General features: G+C 44.3%; 2 protein-coding genes across 2 annotated transcripts in view; one reads left to right on the top strand and one right to left on the bottom strand.

Annotated features, from left to right (window-relative positions):
- LOC144889336 (WD repeat and FYVE domain-containing protein 3-like) overlaps window positions 1-10,672 on the top strand; it is a 36,379-nt gene extending 25,707 nt beyond the window's left edge. Inside the window, exons 11-13 of the mRNA XM_078769519.1 lie at window positions 10,013-10,098; window positions 10,231-10,311; window positions 10,552-10,672. Coding sequence (XP_078625645.1) covers window positions 10,013-10,098; window positions 10,231-10,311; window positions 10,552-10,672 — 288 coding nt within the window. The remainder of the gene's footprint in view (window positions 1-10,012; window positions 10,099-10,230; window positions 10,312-10,551) is intronic.
- LRRC18 (leucine rich repeat containing 18) lies at window positions 9,904-14,335 on the bottom strand. Its single transcript, XM_078769518.1, has 2 exons — window positions 13,544-14,335; window positions 9,904-10,760 (listed from the first exon to the last, which is right to left on the bottom strand). Exons 1-2 carry the CDS (start codon window positions 14,314-14,316, stop codon window positions 10,673-10,675), a joined length of 861 nt encoding a protein of 286 aa, XP_078625644.1. The 5' UTR covers window positions 14,317-14,335; the 3' UTR covers window positions 9,904-10,672.
- Window positions 14,336-19,112: the final 4,777 nt, after the last annotated feature.

The following is a 19,112-nucleotide window of genomic DNA, read 5'->3' as shown; positions in this document are numbered from 1 at the left end:
TCCGAGGTAGCAAAATGTTTTCACACATTCCAGCTTCACGCCGTCTCCAAGATCCAACTCAACATTTCCTCCATCTGCAGCTCCCTCTGTGCACACCTTACATTTGAATGTAGCTGCCACACTGGTTAATGACCCTCTCAGACCACTACATTTTTGATGAACCCACTCAGCGCACATTGTACATTGAATGGAGTTCACTCCGACACCCTTCCTGCACACGGCACAGGGCCACTTCCCAGTTCTTTCCACCTCACCACATGCTTTACCACTTGCCATCACCTTCGTCTTTCCGATATTCACCTTCAGACCTTTTGTCTCCATACATTCCTTCCACTTGTTCATCTTTTCCTTCAGTCCATCCATACTTTCCGCAATCAACACCAGATCATCTGCATACAACAACCTCCATGGTAAACCCTCCTTTACGTTCTGAGCCAGCACCTCCATCACAGCTACAAATAGTAGTGGGCTTAGTACCGATCCTTGATGCACTCCCACCTTCACCTCAAACTCACCACTGTTCCCGTCTTTCGTCCTTACAGCTGTGCACACTCTTTTGTACATTGCCATCACTACTCTGATCAACCATTCCTCCACTCCTAATTTCCTCATTGCCCATGTCAATACTTTGCGTGGAACCTATCGAATGCTTTCTACAGATCAACAAACCCAAGAAACAACTTCTTCCTCTTCTCCATGTACTTCTCCTGCAACTGCCTCACAATAAAAAGCACGTCTGTCGTTCCTCTTCCTGGCATAAATCCAAACTGCATTTCGACGATCTTCACTTTCTTCCTTATCCTCCTCTCCAACACCCTTTCAAATACCTTCATTCCATGCTCCAATAACTTTATCGCTCGGTACGAGCCACACTCTAGAGCAGGGGTCGGCAACCTTTTTGACATGAAGTGCCAGTTTGAAATGTCTTGTTAATTAGTGTGCCATATCAACATTAAGTTTAACATTAAGTTTAATTATGACACCACATCCAAAAAATATTTCCAACAGACATGGAATTTTATTCCATCCATATAGGCCACATGCATAGCAACAACATTTTCAAGAAACATTTATCTCTCATAATCAGGACATTGTGATGATCATTTTATCATTGTAAAATTTGTCCCCCATGAGGTTACAAATTATATTCACGGACCCCATTTCAAAACACTGCTTTCAGTAACTCATTTACAAAGTATTGCATTGGGAACAAATTTCAAAAAGTGAGAATAAACTGTATCAAACAGAAATACCAGAACTATATAAGAATGCTGCCATCCTCATGAAAACATCCACATCTGAGTTGGAAAAAAAGAAATGGACAAACAGCTACATATGCAAACCCATGTGTACTACAAATAAACAGATGCCTACCAGTCAGTGTGATCCCTGGCCCTGCTTTCCTTTGCTGAGCTCCATTATCTGGGGGTCGTAGTTAGTCACTTTAAGTTGCACACATGCTTCGGAGTGGTCGGTTGTCAAACGACTGCGGGAGGGGCTGAGCACGTTCTTCATGTGTGAGAATATCTGCTCACAGAGGTACGTTGACCCGAAGACTGACAGCAAAGCCAGTGCAACGTTCCGGAGACAGCTGAACTTCTTCGGCACGGATGTCCAGCAGGTGAAGATGCAGGTTCCGTGATCTTGCACTGCCGTGGTTTCTAGTCGTTTCCGTAGCTCTGTAAACTTAGTCACCCACAGTGTTGAACTCTTCAGCTCAATCAGCTGCATTTCCATGTCCTGTGTATCCAACCAGTCTATCAGAGATAAATCCAATTCGTGTCCATCAAAGCTGTCTGGCTTGATCAAGAAAGAGAACATGGGTCCATACTTCTGAAAGTCCCCAAATCGTGTTGTGAACTCCGACTCAAGCTCGCTCATGTATTTGCATATTTCAGCGGTGCTGATGCTGTGCTGCGAGGACAGCTCCCTTACGTGTCTGAAGTAGCAGAAAGTTGAGGTAGCAACATCGCTTGAAAAGATTGCTAGCTTGCCGACAAAAGCCGTCCATGTGTCGAACATGTCCAAAACAGTTTGCCCTGCACCTTGCAGTCGGAGATTGAGCTCGTTGAGGTGTCCCGTAATATCCGTGAGAAACATAAGTTTCACAACCCACTTCTCATCCTCGAGTTCTGGGTAGTTTTGGCCCTTTTCAGCCAGGAAGGCCTTGATGGCATCAAAGCAGCTGACAAACCGCTCCAAAACTTTTCCGCAGCTTAGCCACCTAACCGCTGAGTGGAGAGGGATATCTTTGCATGTGCAGTTCATTTCCTCGAGCAGGGACTGGAACTGTCGGTGTGTCAGAGCAGATCGCTTAACTATGAAGTTAATAACCTTTACTACCGTAGCCATAACCTCATTAAGATCTGAATTTGACACCTTTGCACAGAGGTTTTCTTGGTGTATTATGCAGTGGAGTTTCATGATGGGGTGACCGACTTTTTCCTCAATTAATCTGACAGCTCCCCTCTGTTTCCCGACCATGGTGGGGGCGCCATCTGTTGTCACTGCAAAAATCTTCCTGATGTCAATCCCTCGCTCCTCAAAATGTTCCATAAACACCTTGGCTATGTCCTCACCTTTTGTTGTGTCAGACATTGGCTTTAAGCAGCAGAGTTCCTCTCTTACAGTCGAATCACAGTATCTTGCCATGACTGCCAAACGTGGTATGTCATTCACGTCCACGCTCTCGTCAAGTGCAATGCTAAATACCACAGCATCTTTTAACCCAGCTATTTGCTGCGCACTGACATTTTCTGCCATTTCTTCGATGCGTCGCTCAACACTTCTAGCTGACATGGGAATATCTCTTATTCTTGATTTGATTGTCTCTTTGTTTGGTAAGCCTTCAAACAGAACCTCTGAGCTACAGAGAAAAGCCTCCTTAATATATTCGCCATCAGTCAATGGCTTTCCGCGTTTCACAATGCAATGAGCAATGCGATAGCTTGCTTCAGTCGCATGGTTTTTAGCAATGGCAAATATTTTGAGGGATTTAGCTTACTTCCCATACCTGGACACGGCACGTTTGATGGATTCTGCCTTGTCTGCCTGATCTTTGAAAGTTTTCTCGTGCTTTGTCTCAAAATGGCGCTTAACACTCGATGTTCGACAAACAACATTTTCAAAACATAAAGTACAAACAGCACGGTCCTTCTGAAGAACAAAACCCCACTCTTCTGTCCATGAGGGCTGGAATGCCCGAACCTTTACTTCAGCTTTCTTAGCTAGTGGGGTTGCCATCAATCTTCCGAACCTGAACTGCTTCACTGCAATTCCTGTGGGAAATGTGAGTGGGAGGCGGTACCGTCAATCAAACTAAATAAGACAGGCCGCGTGTTACGAGAAAAACTACGATCCCCATTTTCGTTACTAAAACCTCATAAAAAAAACTTAAAATAATGACGAGATTAATATTAAAACGCAGAAGTCAGCCTGAATGATAAAGAGTGGAGATGCAGCCACTGACCACCGGATGTTAACAGCACAGTCGCTCTTACAGTTACAGAACCTGAGGTTGCCGCGGACGGCATATCGGAAGGGACCAAGCCTGCATCTCCCGTTTTATATCTGCGATTATTATACAATTCAGAATAATGATGAGATTAATATTAAAACTCAGAAACCAGTCCGAATAATAATAAAGAGTGGAGATGCAGCCACTGACCACCGGATGTTAACCGCACAGCCGCTCTTACAGCACCTGAGGTTGCCGCGGAGCGCGAATGGCGTATCGGAAGGCACCAGGCCTGCATCTCCCGTTTTATATCTGCGATTATTATACAATTCAGAATAATGATGAGATTAATATTAAAACTCAGAAACCAGTCCGAATAATCATAATGAGTGGAGATGCAGCCACTGACCACCGGATGTTAACAGCACAGCCGCTCTTACAGCAACTGAGGTTGCCGCGAATATTGTGTTTGAATACGCCCGGCCGGCATCTCATGTTGATGTTGTGCATCTTTGATTATTATTCTAGTAAAATAATTTGGAATTGGAATGGTGACTCTGCTCTGATCCATCCATCTACCTCATCACCCTGCACCATCACACCGGAATAATGTCATAGTGCAACATGCGCAACAGCCAATGGCTGTTCAAGAGGTGGTTTGGCACGCAGCGGAGAGGACATTGCTTTCGCCAGCGTGCCAATGATTATGCTGCTGCGTGCCAATGGTGGCACATGTGCCTAAGGTTGCCGACCCCTGCTCTAGAGGGTCACCTTTCCCCTTGTATAGAGGGACGAGGGTACTCAGTTCCCAACCCACTGGAATGCGGCCTTCTTTCACCGCCAGATTACAGATCTCTGTCATTCTCTTCACACCCCAACTTCCTGCTGCCTTCAACATATCTCCCACAACTCCCGTTGGCCCTCCCGCTTTTCTACTCTTCATTGCTTTTATCGCTTCCTCAACTTCCTTCTCAGTTATCTTCTCTGCCGGTCCTAAAACTGGGTTACTCTCTATGTTGCCATCCCATTCATTCTCTTTATTCAACAACATTTCCATATATCTTTTCCATCTTCCTTTAATTCCATCTGGGTCCACAACGATTTGTCCCACTTCATCCTTCAAGCAACTCACCCCCATCACGTCACACCTCTCTTTGGCTATCTGTTTTGCAATCCTGAATACTGCTCTCTGACCCTCTTCCGAATCCAAGCGTTCTCCGAACATTTTCCTACATGCCTCCTGCGCCTTTGCTACCTCTTTCTTTGCAGCCTTCTTGGCTGCCTTATAACTTTCATACTCTGCTGTTTATTTATATATATATATATATATATATATATATATATATATATATATATATATATATATATATATATATATTGTTACAGATCGCGGCTTTAGATGTTACGATGGGCCGAGCGGATGGTCCAACCGCGACCTAACAGGATCCCCAATTGGCCCGATTCCACCCGACGTTGACCAGATCGCCCCACAGATATTCAATCGGGAAACCTCTAAAGCGACCGGAAGAGAAGGAAAAGAGAAGAAGACAGAGTACGGAGGAAGAACAGATTTATTATACACACACAAGCAAAAAGAAAGAGCGACCAAAATTATTTACAGCAATGGATGGAAGAAGCAGTCACACAGTGCATCGTTAGCTTATCCTATTCAATTTACTTAACCCCAGGACAACGAGTAGGACAGACGACGTTCACACTTACACGGGGGATATTGCAGGCAGGTAGGGCTTGAGGTGGATTGCTGGAGAGGGAGGCAGTGTCGGAGGCAGCAGCTCTCAATTCCTCGCGGTTTTTGGCGGGAAAACCCTCCGTCGCGTATCCGCTGCCGATGCTGTAGACGTCACGCGCTGGCTCGGTCACACCTGCTCCTCTCCTTCTGGTGGAGCCGTCTCCCTCCTTTCAGCGCGTCTCTCCAAAGCTGGTTTCCTTTCCGAGTACCTCTCCTCTTTGGCTTGGAGCGTTTCGCATCTCACCGCTCACCGCTCCTCTTGGTGTCGCCTCTTCGCTCATCTCCCAGGTCATCTGTTGAAGCAGTCCCTTCCCGTCGCTTTTATTACTCCGGGCGGAATCAAGCCGCCGGCTGCGAGGGCACGCCTACCGGGTCGCTAACCGCGGGGCTGGTTGGCCAAGTGGGGTTGGCTCACTCCTCCCCTCTATGACGAGGTGGAGACACGCCTTTCTTCTCCGAGATTAGCACATGGGCAATGGCGGCTTGCGGGATTGAACACCACTCGCACCCCTTTTGAAAGGAACTTTGGAGAGCGGAGATGTTTGGGGAAATTGCAAGGGCCTACGCTTATTTTGTTTGATACAATGCAAAGTCGATCTAGTGGGAAACACATATTTAGCCTACATAGAATAAGGAAATACACTATTTAAAAAGATATATCGTGGCCTGTGTGTAAGTTTCATGGAATTAACTAGGAGGACGGCTGCGACCATTATTTACATTACGAGGGTGTTACACATAACAAAACCATACTTTTCACATTCGTTACACTTCCTCCAAAATTGTTACACTTCTCAAAAACCGTTACACTTCTCAAATTCGTTACACTTCTCAAAACCGTTACAATATATATATATATATATATATATATAGTTGTGGATATGAGGACTGTATTTTTTTTTATTGTGTGTTTTATTATTATTATTGTTTATTCTGCGCCTCCTGCCTCCGGATTTGTGTAAAGATAAAAAGGGCGTCTCGGTAATTAGTCCATAAAGCATCCACGTCAGCCAATCATAGAATACCCCTGTTCGATAGCTTATATCTTATTATGTGTCTTAGGGTAAGGCTGTGTCTCCCATTAACTTAAATACTCCATTGTACCAAGTGAAATAAGAGTAGATCCCCTTTCAGTTCATTTCAATGGCCAACTGCATTTTGGGCGGTTTTCTTCAACCACCATTGGCCACGAGGCAGGGTTGGGGAAGAAAGGCGTGTCTCCACCTCGTCATAGAGGGGAGGAGTGAGCCAGCCCCACTCGACCAACCATGAACAAGGGGTTTGGCTTGAGAGGGCGGAGAGAGAACGTTTGGGGGAGGTTCGCAAAGGTTGAGGGGCGGGGCCTATATAACCCACGGCGGGGCGTTCCCCAAGGAGATGAGCTTTTACAGAGAAAGGAGAGGAGTCCAAGGGAGGAGACAAGCAGATGCGCTTTGAGTTGAGACAAGGAGGGAGGAAAAAGAGCTGGGTCGTCAGAGCAAGAGCGCGTAGAGAGGAGAGAACCCGTCACGCCAGACCCCCCCACCAGCGCGTCGGCTCCACCAAGCAGCTCCGACCCGTGATCCTGCGCACACGACAGGCCCGGTGGCATCAGCGGCCGTCGAGGTCCAGCCCGACATCCCGTGCGGGATCAAGCTCCAGCCAGCTCCGTGCCGTCCTCCCCCTCCAGCCACACACCTCCTTCCAGCAATCCACTCTGCAATTCCCCGCGTGAGTCAGTGTCTTTGTTTGTTCTGTCCTGGGTAGTAACTAAGTCTGTATAAGCTAATAATTTTCACTGTCACCTGCGTCTCATGTCCCTGTAAATAATCGTGACTGCTCCTTTTTGCTTGTGTGTAAATAATAATAAACCCCGTTACTCTTCTGTACGTCTTCTTCCTCTTTGCATTCGGTCGCTTTAGAGTTTTCCAGATTGAGCAGCTGCGGCGCGATACGGCCAAAGTTTGGGGTAAATCGGGTTTTAGTTAGGGGAATAACTGTTCGGCCGCGGTTACACCACCGCTCGGTCAAAATAACATCTAATCCGCGGTCCGTAACAATATATATATATATGTATATATACATACATACATACATACATACATACAAATTTGCTGGATATATAATAGACATACGAGTCATGGGCATAATGTAGTCATTATGAACTATATTTACAAAGAGGCTTACGTCAGCATGAAAAACATATGTATTTACTAAATGTACTTTGAGATACCCTGCTCACCAAATTGCTGTGAAACACTTGAGAATCTATAAAAACATTACTACTGTGTCTTTTTGATTTCACATCTCCTCTCTCATTGCTTCGCACATCATCACCAAACTTTGTCAGCGAAGTTATACAATATCTTGTAATTCTGATTATAGCATCTGGTCAGTCTTTCAAGCCCAGCCATCACCGGTATCCGGTATTGTTGTTGTTGTCTCCATTTGTTCCGTGCTTCATAGGATTGTTGTTGTAATATGTGCCCCCCTCCCCCCCCCCCCCCATTTAGATTGTTTTGTTGTTCTATCACCATGAAACATTTTTATTGATGAGGGGGGAAAGCACAATTATCGTTATGAACATTCCATAACATGGCAATGCAGTTCTCAGTGCGATTATGTTTAAAATATATGTCAACTTTCATCAGGTGGTGAATGATAGATCATCAACATCAACTCCCCTATGTTACTAAATCCCCACGATCTCTGTTTTCTCACAAGATCCTCAGTTATGGCAGAGTAGAATACTATTCACACTTTCACAACTCCCAACCTGCCAATTTTAACAACATAGAAGTAGGCCATATGCTGCTATCTCTTTGTCACACCACACGTGTGGCGCAAAGTGGGGTTAAGCAATTGGTTCGCTCTGTCTGTCCATCTGTCTATTTCTTTGATCGAGGAACTACTTAATTTTAATTGAATATTATCTTTTTGTCCCCTGTCGCACAGCGGAGCGAAAGGGGGACTATGGTTTTCCCCTCCGTCCGTGTGTCCGTCCGTCCGTCTGTCCGTCCGTCCGTGCGTGCGTGCGTGCGTGCGTGTTTGCGTGTTTGCGTGCGAGCGGGCGTGCGTGCGTGCGTGCATAAGCGAAGGACCGCATTCGAATTTGGTGTGTGGGTGCAACCCACGTCAAAATCCAAGATGGCCGCCGCCATGTATGTCTGATGCCATGTATGTCTGAACCTTGTGAGATGAATATCTTGAAAAATAAGCGAAGTACCAACTTATAATCTGGTGTGTGGGTGTATCTCGGCATAAGGAAGAACGCTATTGAAAATTGGGTCACCACATCAAAATCCAAGATGGCCGCCACCATATATATGTCTGAACCTTGTGAGCGAAATATCTTGAAAAATAAGCGAAGTACCAACTTCTAATCTGGTGTGTGGGTGTATCTAGGCACAAGCAAGAACGCTATTGAAAATTGGGTCGCCACGTCAAAATCCAAGATGGCCGCCGCTATGTATGTCTGAACCTTGTGAGCAGAATATCTTGAAAAATAAGCGAAGTACCAACTTCTAATCTGGTGTGTGGGTGTATCTAGGCATAAGGTAGAACGCTATAGAAAATTGGGTCGCCACGTCAAAATCCAAGATGGCCGCCTCCATGTATGTCTGAACCTTGTGAGTGAAATATCATATCATAGCATGTTTTCTGCGTCTTCCACTTTGTCAACTCACATCACTTCCCCGGCGGGGGACCGAGGCGTAACGCTTGTTTGAACACTATAGAACACAAGTCGCCTTGTTGGCACTTGCTAAATCTCCCAGTTTAGCAGTACTTGGTCAAAATCTTACTCCATCTCGACCGATCAAATTTGCCGCATGCTCTGAGGGGGTGTGACAATAAAATGGCAGCAGCTAGTAATGCAACCACAGAGCTAACTTCCTCCAAAATATATGCTTTTTTAAGTGCATATTTTTCTCAAAGATCATTCCAAAATCGTCAATTTCTCCAAGAAGAGTTTGCAGAAAGTTCAGCTCTGGACTTCAGTTTGCCCCCATCGGCTTTGTATGGTTGCCATTGCGCCTGTTGTTCAAAGGTCACGAACAATGCCAACATAGATTGTGCTTGGAAACGCAAAACAAGACTTGAAAAGATCCTTCCCATGGTTATTTTGTCAAGACTGCACCAGGTTAAGGTATTCGATGAAGTCTCCAGTTACCTCCGCCACCGAATGTGGATGGAGGTTATGTTTTCACCCCTGTCTGTTTGTCTGCCTGTCTGTCTGTGAACAAGATATCTCAAACATTTGTGGACGGATTTGGACGAAACTTGGTGGACAGGTTGGGCATGTGACGAGACCAAACTGATTCGATTTTGGTGAAGATCTGCATATGGATTCAGATATGAGAATTATTTAATTCTTATGTGATTCTTCACCATTGAGAGATCGGGCGAAAACCGATATATAACATGATATTTTCAAAGGTTATGGACGAGTTATGACTAAACTTGGTGGACGAGTTGGTTAGGTGACAAGAACAAGTCGATTAGATTTTGGTTCAGGTCTGAATCCAGATCCGGCCTATCGGTGGGATACAAAACATAAACTGTTCAGCCTGGCGGAGGTGTGCGCTCTCCCGAGTGCCGTTCTAGTTATATTGGCAATACTCTCTCATACATGTACACAGTTTTGATACTGGAGTACATTTTGGTGCAACTCTATTGCTGTTAATTTAGTACAGGTATATCAGGACAATATGTTTTTGCATGTTTTAATGAAACATTTATTAGCACGTACAATGTCATAATTCCTTACTTTTTATACAGAGCATCCGCATTTACGTGACGCTTCACTCCTTGCATTTGTTTTCCAGCCTATTGCTATCGAGGTGTTTTCCAGCGACGGCAGGAATTATTTGCTGGCATTTCCACGTGGCCTACGGAACAAGGTGCATCAAAGGTAATGTTGGGAAGGTATTGATTTAGTCCTTCGATGTCTGTCTTATTCAGCTTGATATCCTGCACAAGACATGGTTTATGCATGATTATTTTTGCGATTTTGGTGATTTATGTTGAGATTTGCATGTTGCAGATTTATCTCCGTGGTGCCATCACTTACTGACAGCAGTGAATCTGTATCTGGCCAAAAAGCCAGCACCAGCGTGGAGCAGGGGTAAGTGAGTGAGCATGTCATCTACGGAAATGAAATTTCTCTTCCTATTTCAAGGTGGAATTTGTTTCATTTGTAAAATGTCCTTAAGAAGATCATCTTGGTGAATCATTTAACCCTAACATGATGTAAAATGTGAATGTTTAGGGATATGGAGGATTAATGCTTGCATGTGCTTTTGCATAGAGGTCTGTCGGTTATAGTGGAAAGAATTGGTGTATTTTTAAAAGCGTATTTATGCAGAACAGTTTTTCAAGGCCCATCCCCAAATAATGCTATGCTCGAAGGCTTGATTTGTTTTGTAAGAACAATTACTCCAATTGGAGAAACATCAGGTTGGCTCTTCCACCTTGACGGCTCTTGATCAGCTCACCAGGGTCTCATCCTGGTGTTCCTGTAGATCATCCACCCTCACCAGGGTCTCATCCTGGTGTTCCTGTAGATCATCATCCCTGCAATGTGCAAAACAAGAAAGAGCAATCAGATAGCAGACCTTCGCCAGGACGTGTTTTAGTGGTTTTAACGGCTTTTGTGTTAAAACAAATATGGCGGCCAAATCACATGACCGATGATGTCATCATTTTTTTTGTCTACCAATTTATCCTTAGATGACGCTCAATAAATTTCATCTTGATCGGATGAAGTTTTGTACTTGTCGAATTATGACGTCATAATGGAGGCACCTATGACATCATCATTAACATATTTTATTCCCCATGGAGAGTTCTTTACAATGAGCTTGTCTCAATTTTTTCTCTTCAGCGCTTTTGGAGATTTCGAGATGCAAAATTTTTCGTTTTTTCCAAGATGGCGGCCGAACCACGTGACTGATGACATCATAATTATTATTAAAAAATTCTACAGGTGGAGTTGCACCTATGGTGATCCTGTCAATTGGACCCAACAGTTACACAGAAAATCATATTTATTCTGTGCGGACAAACAAACAAATGAAAAATCAGTCAGAGACCGAGGACTTGCCGGAATGTACTTTTTTATCGGCTATTTTTGAAAAATATGGCGGCCGAACCACGTGACCGATGAAGTCATCATTATTTGTTTTCTAAACTAATTTATTCCTTGATGATGCTCAAGAAATTTCATCGTGATCGGATGAAGTTTTGTACTTGTCGAATTATGACGTCATAATGGAGGCACCTATGACATCATCATTAAAATATTTTATTCCCCCATGGAGAGTTCTTTACAATGAGCCAAGTCTCAATTTTTTCTATTAAGCACTTTCGGAGATCTAGAGGTGCAAAGTTTTTCGGTTTTTCCAAGATGGCGGCCGAACCACGTGACCGATAACGTCATCATTATTTTTTTTTCTCCACCAGTTTATGCCGTCATGTCGCTCAAGAAATTGCATCTTGATTGGATTAAGTTTTGTACTTGTCGAATTATCGAATTATAACATCATAATGGAGGCCTTGGGCCGAGAGAGTTAAAAATTGGGCACAGTCTATTCCAAGGCAAGACAAATACGTGTGTAAAGTTTGGCGATTCTACGTGCAACGGTGTAGATGTAGTACTGCGAACAAACAGACAGACAGACAGACAAACCAACCGATCAACATACTTGCCGGAATCTTTTCCGGCAAGTAACAAACAAACAAACAGATGAAAAATCGGTCAGAGACCGAGGACTTGCCGGAATGTACTTTTTTATCGGCCATTTTGGACAAATATGGCGGCCGAACCACGTGACCGGTGATGTCATCATTATTTGTTTTCTAAACTAATTTATTCCTTGATGATGCTCAAGAAATTTCATCTTGATCAATGAAGTTTTGTACTTGTCGAATTATGACGTCATAATGGAGGCACCTTTGACATCATCATTAACATATTTTATTCCCCCATGGAGAGTTCTTTACAATGAGCCAAGTCTCAATTTTTTCTATTCAGCACTTTCGGAGATATAGAGGTGCAATATTTTCCGTTTTTCCAAAATGGCGGCCGAACCACGTGACCGATAACGTCATCATTATTATTTTTTCTCCACCAGTTTATGCTGTCATGTCGCTCAAGAAATTGCATCATGATTGGATAAACTTTTGTACTTGTCGAATTATCAAATTATGACGTCATAATGGAAGCCTTGGGCCGAGATTGTTAAAAATTGGGCACAGTCTATTCCAGGGCAAGATAAACATGTGTGTAAAGTTTGGCGATTCTACGTGCAACGGTGTAGACATAGTGCTGCGAACAGACAGACAGACGTAGACAGACAAACCAACCGATCAACATACTTCCCGGAATCTTTTCCGGCAAGTAACAAACATACAAACAAACAAACGGACTCAAATGCAATGCCCTCTCCTCTGGCGAGGGTAATAAAAGCTCCTGTGCCTGCATGGTTCAATGCATTCTGATTCCATGAAATAAACATTGATTCAACAACATCGCTTTCACGGAATTATAATGTTTTGAGGATCAGTTGCAGCAGTAGGTGGAGGGTTTTGTTTTGCACATTATTTTGAGAAATGTGTAAAAACAGTATATAAAACAGTATATCTCTATAAAAATAGGGGCAATGCCCCTGGGCTCACCTGGTAAAACTAGGGATCAATTGTAGGCATTGTTGACTTGCGAAATATGTAAGGGAGAAGAAAGTAAATAACTATTTTTGGGGTCAAACCCCTGATTTTTTTTTTTTTTATGATGTGCTTTAGTACGTCATGGGTAATGAAGGTTTGTGGTCAAATTTCATCGAAATTGTGTGTGTAGTTTCAGAGAATAAAGCACATACCTATTCTGAGGGGTAAATACCTCCTCCCCTCCTCCCTCTTATACCCTGATTTTTTTTTCAATGCCATGAACAAACTTTGGTACGTCACGTGTGATGAAGGTTGTGGTTTCATCGAAATAATGTGTGTAGTTTCAGAGAAGAGGTTCTGAGTGTTTACATACAGCTTGACTGTCTGACTCACTCCCTAACTGAAGGACACCGTGTGATGCTAATACCTCCCATGAACAATTTTTGCTCCAGTGATCAGTTTGGAGTTTGCTCCAGTCAAAAATGTGATCTTCCCAAAGCACGTCTATCTGTTTGTAAAAATGAACAAACGTTGAATTTTCAAACATTATCCACTGAGTGTGTGCTTCCATGCAAAGGGGTCAGCCCATCTATAATTTGCTGCTGCCAAATTTAGCAACCAGCAATCAAATACAAGCATGATCAAATACAAGTGTGAGGCCTAGAATGTCTTTACCTTTGGAATGAACTTACTTCCACTCACTCTGAGGCATTGCTTCGATAGAGCTTCCACTCTGAGTCGTTGGTTCACTGGTAACACCATTCAATTGTGCTTCTTCATCCTGACCTAGTCGTAGAAGCTGTTTATGATGAGCTTTGCTGATCAAGAAATGTTCCAAGCACTCCTCGCACAACTCGCTGTGATGAACCACAAAATAGTATTTCTCAACGGTAGACTCTTCTTGCTCATTCTCATCGGTTACATCCAGCGGGTTTCCTTTCATGTTGAGGCGTTTTAAATTGGGGAGAGCAGCCACACTTTCGGGAAGTTTCCGCAGTTGGTTGTCAAAAAGGCTAAGTTCTTCGAGCTTCGTGAGGGAAGCAAATAACCTGGGAACAATTTCGAGTGCGTTCATGCCTAGATTGAGACTGCGCAATGATTTGAGATCTCGTATCTCCTCAGGAAGTCCATTCACGGTGAGCTTGTTGTTTGAAGCATTGATGCCGATGAGTTTTCTCAATTTTCCCAGTGAATTTGGCAACCGCTGCAGCTGGTTTGAGTGCACGTTCAGTTGTTGCAGCTGCATAAAGACTCCAACTGTTTCAGGCAGCATTTCAAGGCCATTTCGGCTGAGGTCAAGCTCTTCAATGTCCTTCATTTGCAGGATGCATTTTGGGAATGTGATGAGACCCATGTGACTCAGGTTTAGGTGGAGTTTTCCCTCTGAGGTAACGACGAGCTGTCGCTTTGCTGCTTTGAGTGTGAGGCGTGCACCCTTTGCCTTGCCTTTCTTCTTGGGTGCCATTTTTCAGCTGGAATCTCTACTTGGGGTCGGTTGGGATCAAAGTTAGAGCATGTTCAAATTACATGCTTGTACACATCATTTACACTGAGCTACAGTATTTTTTTTTGAAGTTTGCGTGTTCGTGTTTTTTGTGACTGCTTTACATTTATAACTGGAAAGCATCTCAAAATGGAAAACATGCCCATGCCAACTTTGCACTCTAAACTTTGCAAAAACAAGAACAGAAAAAGAACAACTTGTACATTTTCTCCATATTCTCAAATTAAAGGTTTGTTGAAAGTTTCATGACAAAAGCTCAAATTATAAAGGAGTTATGGCCTGGACAGACACACTGAAGTTCACTTCCGCTTCCGGTCTTTCCGGTGAGGTTACGTTTTTTCGAAGCTGTCCACGCTCTCCACGCTATCGAAGTTAAGTAATTGTTCCCATTTGTATTTTCGTCCAAACTGTATTTATTTTATGGTGTGTGTACCTACAGTGGGTCCCGAGGAAGATTCTCGGTGTAAATCTTTCATACCTGTATAGAAAATCGTGTTAATTCGTGTCGTGTCTTTTGAGGCCTTATACCACGTCCTACCTTGAGGCTTTGCTTTTCTCTCAGTGGTCCATCGATTGTGCTCCAAATACTTTCGTTCTCTGTTTTTCCCAGTCTTTTCACCCCATACTTCCTTGTTTAAACTCTCAACTCAAAAAAAAACAAAAAACAAAAAACATTTCCTTCTCTGTTCTTATTCGTTGTTCTTATTCGTTGTTCTTATTCGTTCGTTCGTTCTTCGACCACGTGTTCCACCCCTATTTCCCCAGATAGTTTTCACTGTCAAACTTTAAAATGTTTAAACTTTCCCCTGAAGTACTGCATTCTGTCATTTATTATAACACCTTTTTCTTCTTCTTCTTTAAAAGGTTGCTTTCGACTTGCTCACCAAATCTATTCATTCCAAAAACAAATTCCATCTCTTACAGTGCCTCTTTCATACATTCCCTAAACTCACCTGCACTCCACCCCCTCCCCCCCCCCCCCCCCCCCTCCAGCGTCCTTAAACGTATTTTTGAATCGAAGGTCACAAGAAACTCATTTTGCAATAAATGTTCGTTTCCCAATAATCGTACACTTTCCAAAATCCAATCTCACCCCTCCCCTCGAAATCTTCCCCATCACCCCTCCCCTCCAAAACTTCCCCATCACACCTCCCCTCCAAATCTTCCCCATCACCCATCCCTTTCAAATCTTTCCCCTTGCCCCTCCCCTCCAAATCCTCCCCATCACCCCTCCCTTTCAAATCTCCCCCCTTTCCCCTTCCCTCCTAAACTCCCCCCCACCCCTCCCCTCTGAGAGTCCCCCCTCACCCCTCCCCTCCAAATCTCCCCCATCTCCCATCCCTTTCAAATCCCTCCCCTTGTCCCTTCCCTCCTAAACTCCCCCCTAACCCCTCCCCTCGTAAACTCCCCCCTCACCCCTCCCCTTCAAATCTCCCCACCCTAATTTCTTCTCCATTTCCCCCCTCTCCCCCCTCTTCCTCAAAGCGTCCTCCCCGCTTCGTCCCCCCGTCCAACTCTCACCTCCATCTCCCCCAACCTTCTGCCTCGCTCTTCCCCCTCCTCAAATAACACCTCACTGTGCCTCACCCAATCACCATCAAACCTTTTGTCCGCCCCATCCTTCCCTTTCTCCGAGCTATTCTGAAATCTCTGACACACCTTCAACAGCTCTCCCTACCTCTTCCTCCTCTTCCACATCTTACCCCTCCCCCCCCCCCCCCCCCCTGTTCTGTATCCGATGCTCCCCCTGCCTCTTCATTAACGGTATGGACCTCAAACATCCGGGGCCTTCGTTCAAACTTAACTGATCTCTCCATACAGGTTGCTTCTCACAAACCAGACGTGATCTGCTTAACAGAAACTTTCCTCCTTCCTGATGTCTCTGATTCCTTGGTATCTCTCCTGGGTTACTCTCTCCTCCGGTATGGTAGACCTGAGCCTCGTCCTGGAGGTGGGGTTGCTATCTTTATCAAAATCTCTCTTTCTCACTCGCCCTGCACTGCCCTCTCTCCACCTCACCCCCAGGAATACCTCTGGCTACGGCTTCCCCTTCGCTCCCACCTTTTGTTCATATGTGTGTTGTACCGTCCACCAAACAGTGATGACTCCATCTTCATCTCGCTGTCTGAAAATATGGACCAACTTCTATATACTCATCCCAACTCTCTCTTCCTCATATGTGGTGATTTCAATTATCACCATGCCAGTTGGCTGGGTGAGGGTACCTCTCTCACCAGCCATGGCTCCTCAGCAAAGGACTTCTGCGACTCGCTGGGACTGACACAATCTGTCAATTTCCCGACCCGGATCTCAGTCAACGGAGCATCTTCTCTTCAGGACTTGGTTATGACTAACTTCCCTGAAAATGTCTGCTGCTCTTCTTCTGCTCCAATCGGCTCATCTGATCATGTGCTTGTTAAAGTGGACATCTCTCTGAACATTCTCAGGGAGCCTCCTCAGCGTCGACGAGTCTCGCATTTCACTCAGGCCAACTGGCATGGTCTTCAAGCAGCCATCAATCATCTGGACTGGTCTCCCATCTCTTCCGCCTCTGACATCAACTCATCCTGGGAATTCTTCCAAAGTAAATTGCTCACTCATGCACAGATTTATCACATCTCGTCTTCAGTTGTCATACCCTTCCTCCCGTCCATGATACACGGAATCTTGTGGTGAGGCTGTTGCCCAGAAACAACTTGCCTTCGTCTCCTGGAAAGCAAATCCAAGGTAAGGAAATCATCTCCTTTCACAAAGCCCGAAACAAGTGTGTGTCCACCCTCAGGAGAGCCAGGAAACAATATCTCTCCGTTCTCAAGACCGAACTGTCTTATCTGTCTCCCTCTTCCAAATCCTGGTGGCGTCTGGTCAAATCTGTGTCTGGTGTTTCTTCCCCCTCCATCCCCTCCCTTACCTCAAATGGCTACACAGCTGACTCCGCACGTGAAAAAGCTGAATGCCTCAACTCTGTGTTTGCCTCTAAATCTTGTGTCCCAAACCCATCCCTCTCTGTACCCACTGTACCCAGTCGTACCCAGCTGCTCCTGGACTCTGTGTCCTTTCCTCCTGACAAGGTGGAAAAGTTTCTGTCAACCCTCGACTCTGATTCTGCAACTGGACCTGACGGCATCAGCCCATGGGTCCTAAAATCCTGTTCTTCTGCTCTTTCACTCCCTCTCGCTGTTCTCTTCACCCTCTCATCATATGCATCTTCACCCTCTCATCATATGCATATGTATGCATCTTCTACACATATCACACATCTTACACACATATCACGATACATACTTGTCTGATATACATGCCTGTTGTTTCTGTAGACGAAGAAGAAGAAGAAGAAGACGACCTTTGTTGGTCGAAAGCTTGTCGAGAATTAAAGATCGACCGTCCTGAATCTACGTCCGCGTCTTATTCAATCTCCTGATTATTTATTTAAAAGAAATGAGACGCCCTGCTCGTACTGTGGAGTTTCTACTATTTCTCACAGTTATATATATATATATATATATATATATATATATATATATATATATATGTATATATATATATATATATGTATATATATATATATGTATATATATATATATGTATATATATATACAGTGGAACCTTGACTTACGAGTTTAATCCGTTCCGTGACCGAGCTCGTAACTCAAATTGCTCGTATCTCAAATCAAATTTCCCCATTGAAATGCATTGAAATGCTATTAATCCGTTCCAGCCCGCCAAAAACCACACCAATTTTTTTTTAATATACAGTATATATAAAAATATCTCGCGCTTTATATTTCACCTGTATGCAGCATACAAGTTGGCAGGATGGCCTGGACTGGAGGTACGCACACTTGACTCTAAAGTCTAAACTGTCCAGCCTGGGTTTGAATCCCGACCCAGCTATAACCTGTCATGGGTGAATCACAGGCAGGGTGATTCATCAATGGGTGTACCGCTAAACTGGGCGCCCCGTTTGCGTCCCATTAGTTGTTGGATGTTAAGGATCTCACCGTGTTTTCCACAAAGAGAAGGCGAGCTATCGCCGGCACTCTGAACAAGTTGACGGCAGAGATACTGTACTTGCACGGCATGATAACCACGTGTCGCACGATCTCTTGTCATGGTCCACAAGATTATCACAGAGAGGTGCAGCTTCCAGCCTTTCGAGATCTGATCCAGGCCTATCCAACGAGACCGGTCCCAGCGTTCTAGGCCCGGTGGTTGTCTCAGACGGACCCGACAACGGCAGTGTTCGTTTTAACTCGATTCGATTCGAGCGCCGACGTGCCGGCGAACAAAACCGGTCATATCGTTTGAACGCGTGGCTCGATTTTTACAAAATAAACTTTTTCTTGAAGGTCTGAACCGTGCGCTCAAAACGATACCGAGTTTGACCCTGAGAGAGCCGTTTTGCGCCGGCAAAGGCGCCTTGTGTGACGTGAGGACCACGTCGTGCTGCATAGATTATCATAAATTATCATATCATTATCGGCGGCGTTATATATCATTAGCGCTATACGACAGAGATACTGTACTTGAACGGCAAGATAACCACGTGACCGGGTGGCGAAAGCTCGTAACTCGGATCTCGGCTCGCATCTCAAAGCAATAAACTGCCAGAGTGACGGCTCATATCTCGAAAAACTCGTAAGTTGGGGCACTCGTAAGTCGAGGTTCCACTGTATATGTATATATATATATATATGTGTATATATATATATATATATATATATATATATATATATATATATATATATATATATATA

Source organism: Myxine glutinosa, unplaced genomic scaffold, assembly GCF_964187855.1.
Source record: "Myxine glutinosa unplaced genomic scaffold, kmMyxGlut1.1 SCAFFOLD_2869, whole genome shotgun sequence".
Classification (NCBI taxonomy): domain Eukaryota; kingdom Metazoa; phylum Chordata; class Myxini; order Myxiniformes; family Myxinidae; genus Myxine; species Myxine glutinosa.
The sequence above is the reverse complement of the archived record's forward strand: the minus strand, read 5'-3'. Positions and strand labels throughout refer to the sequence as shown.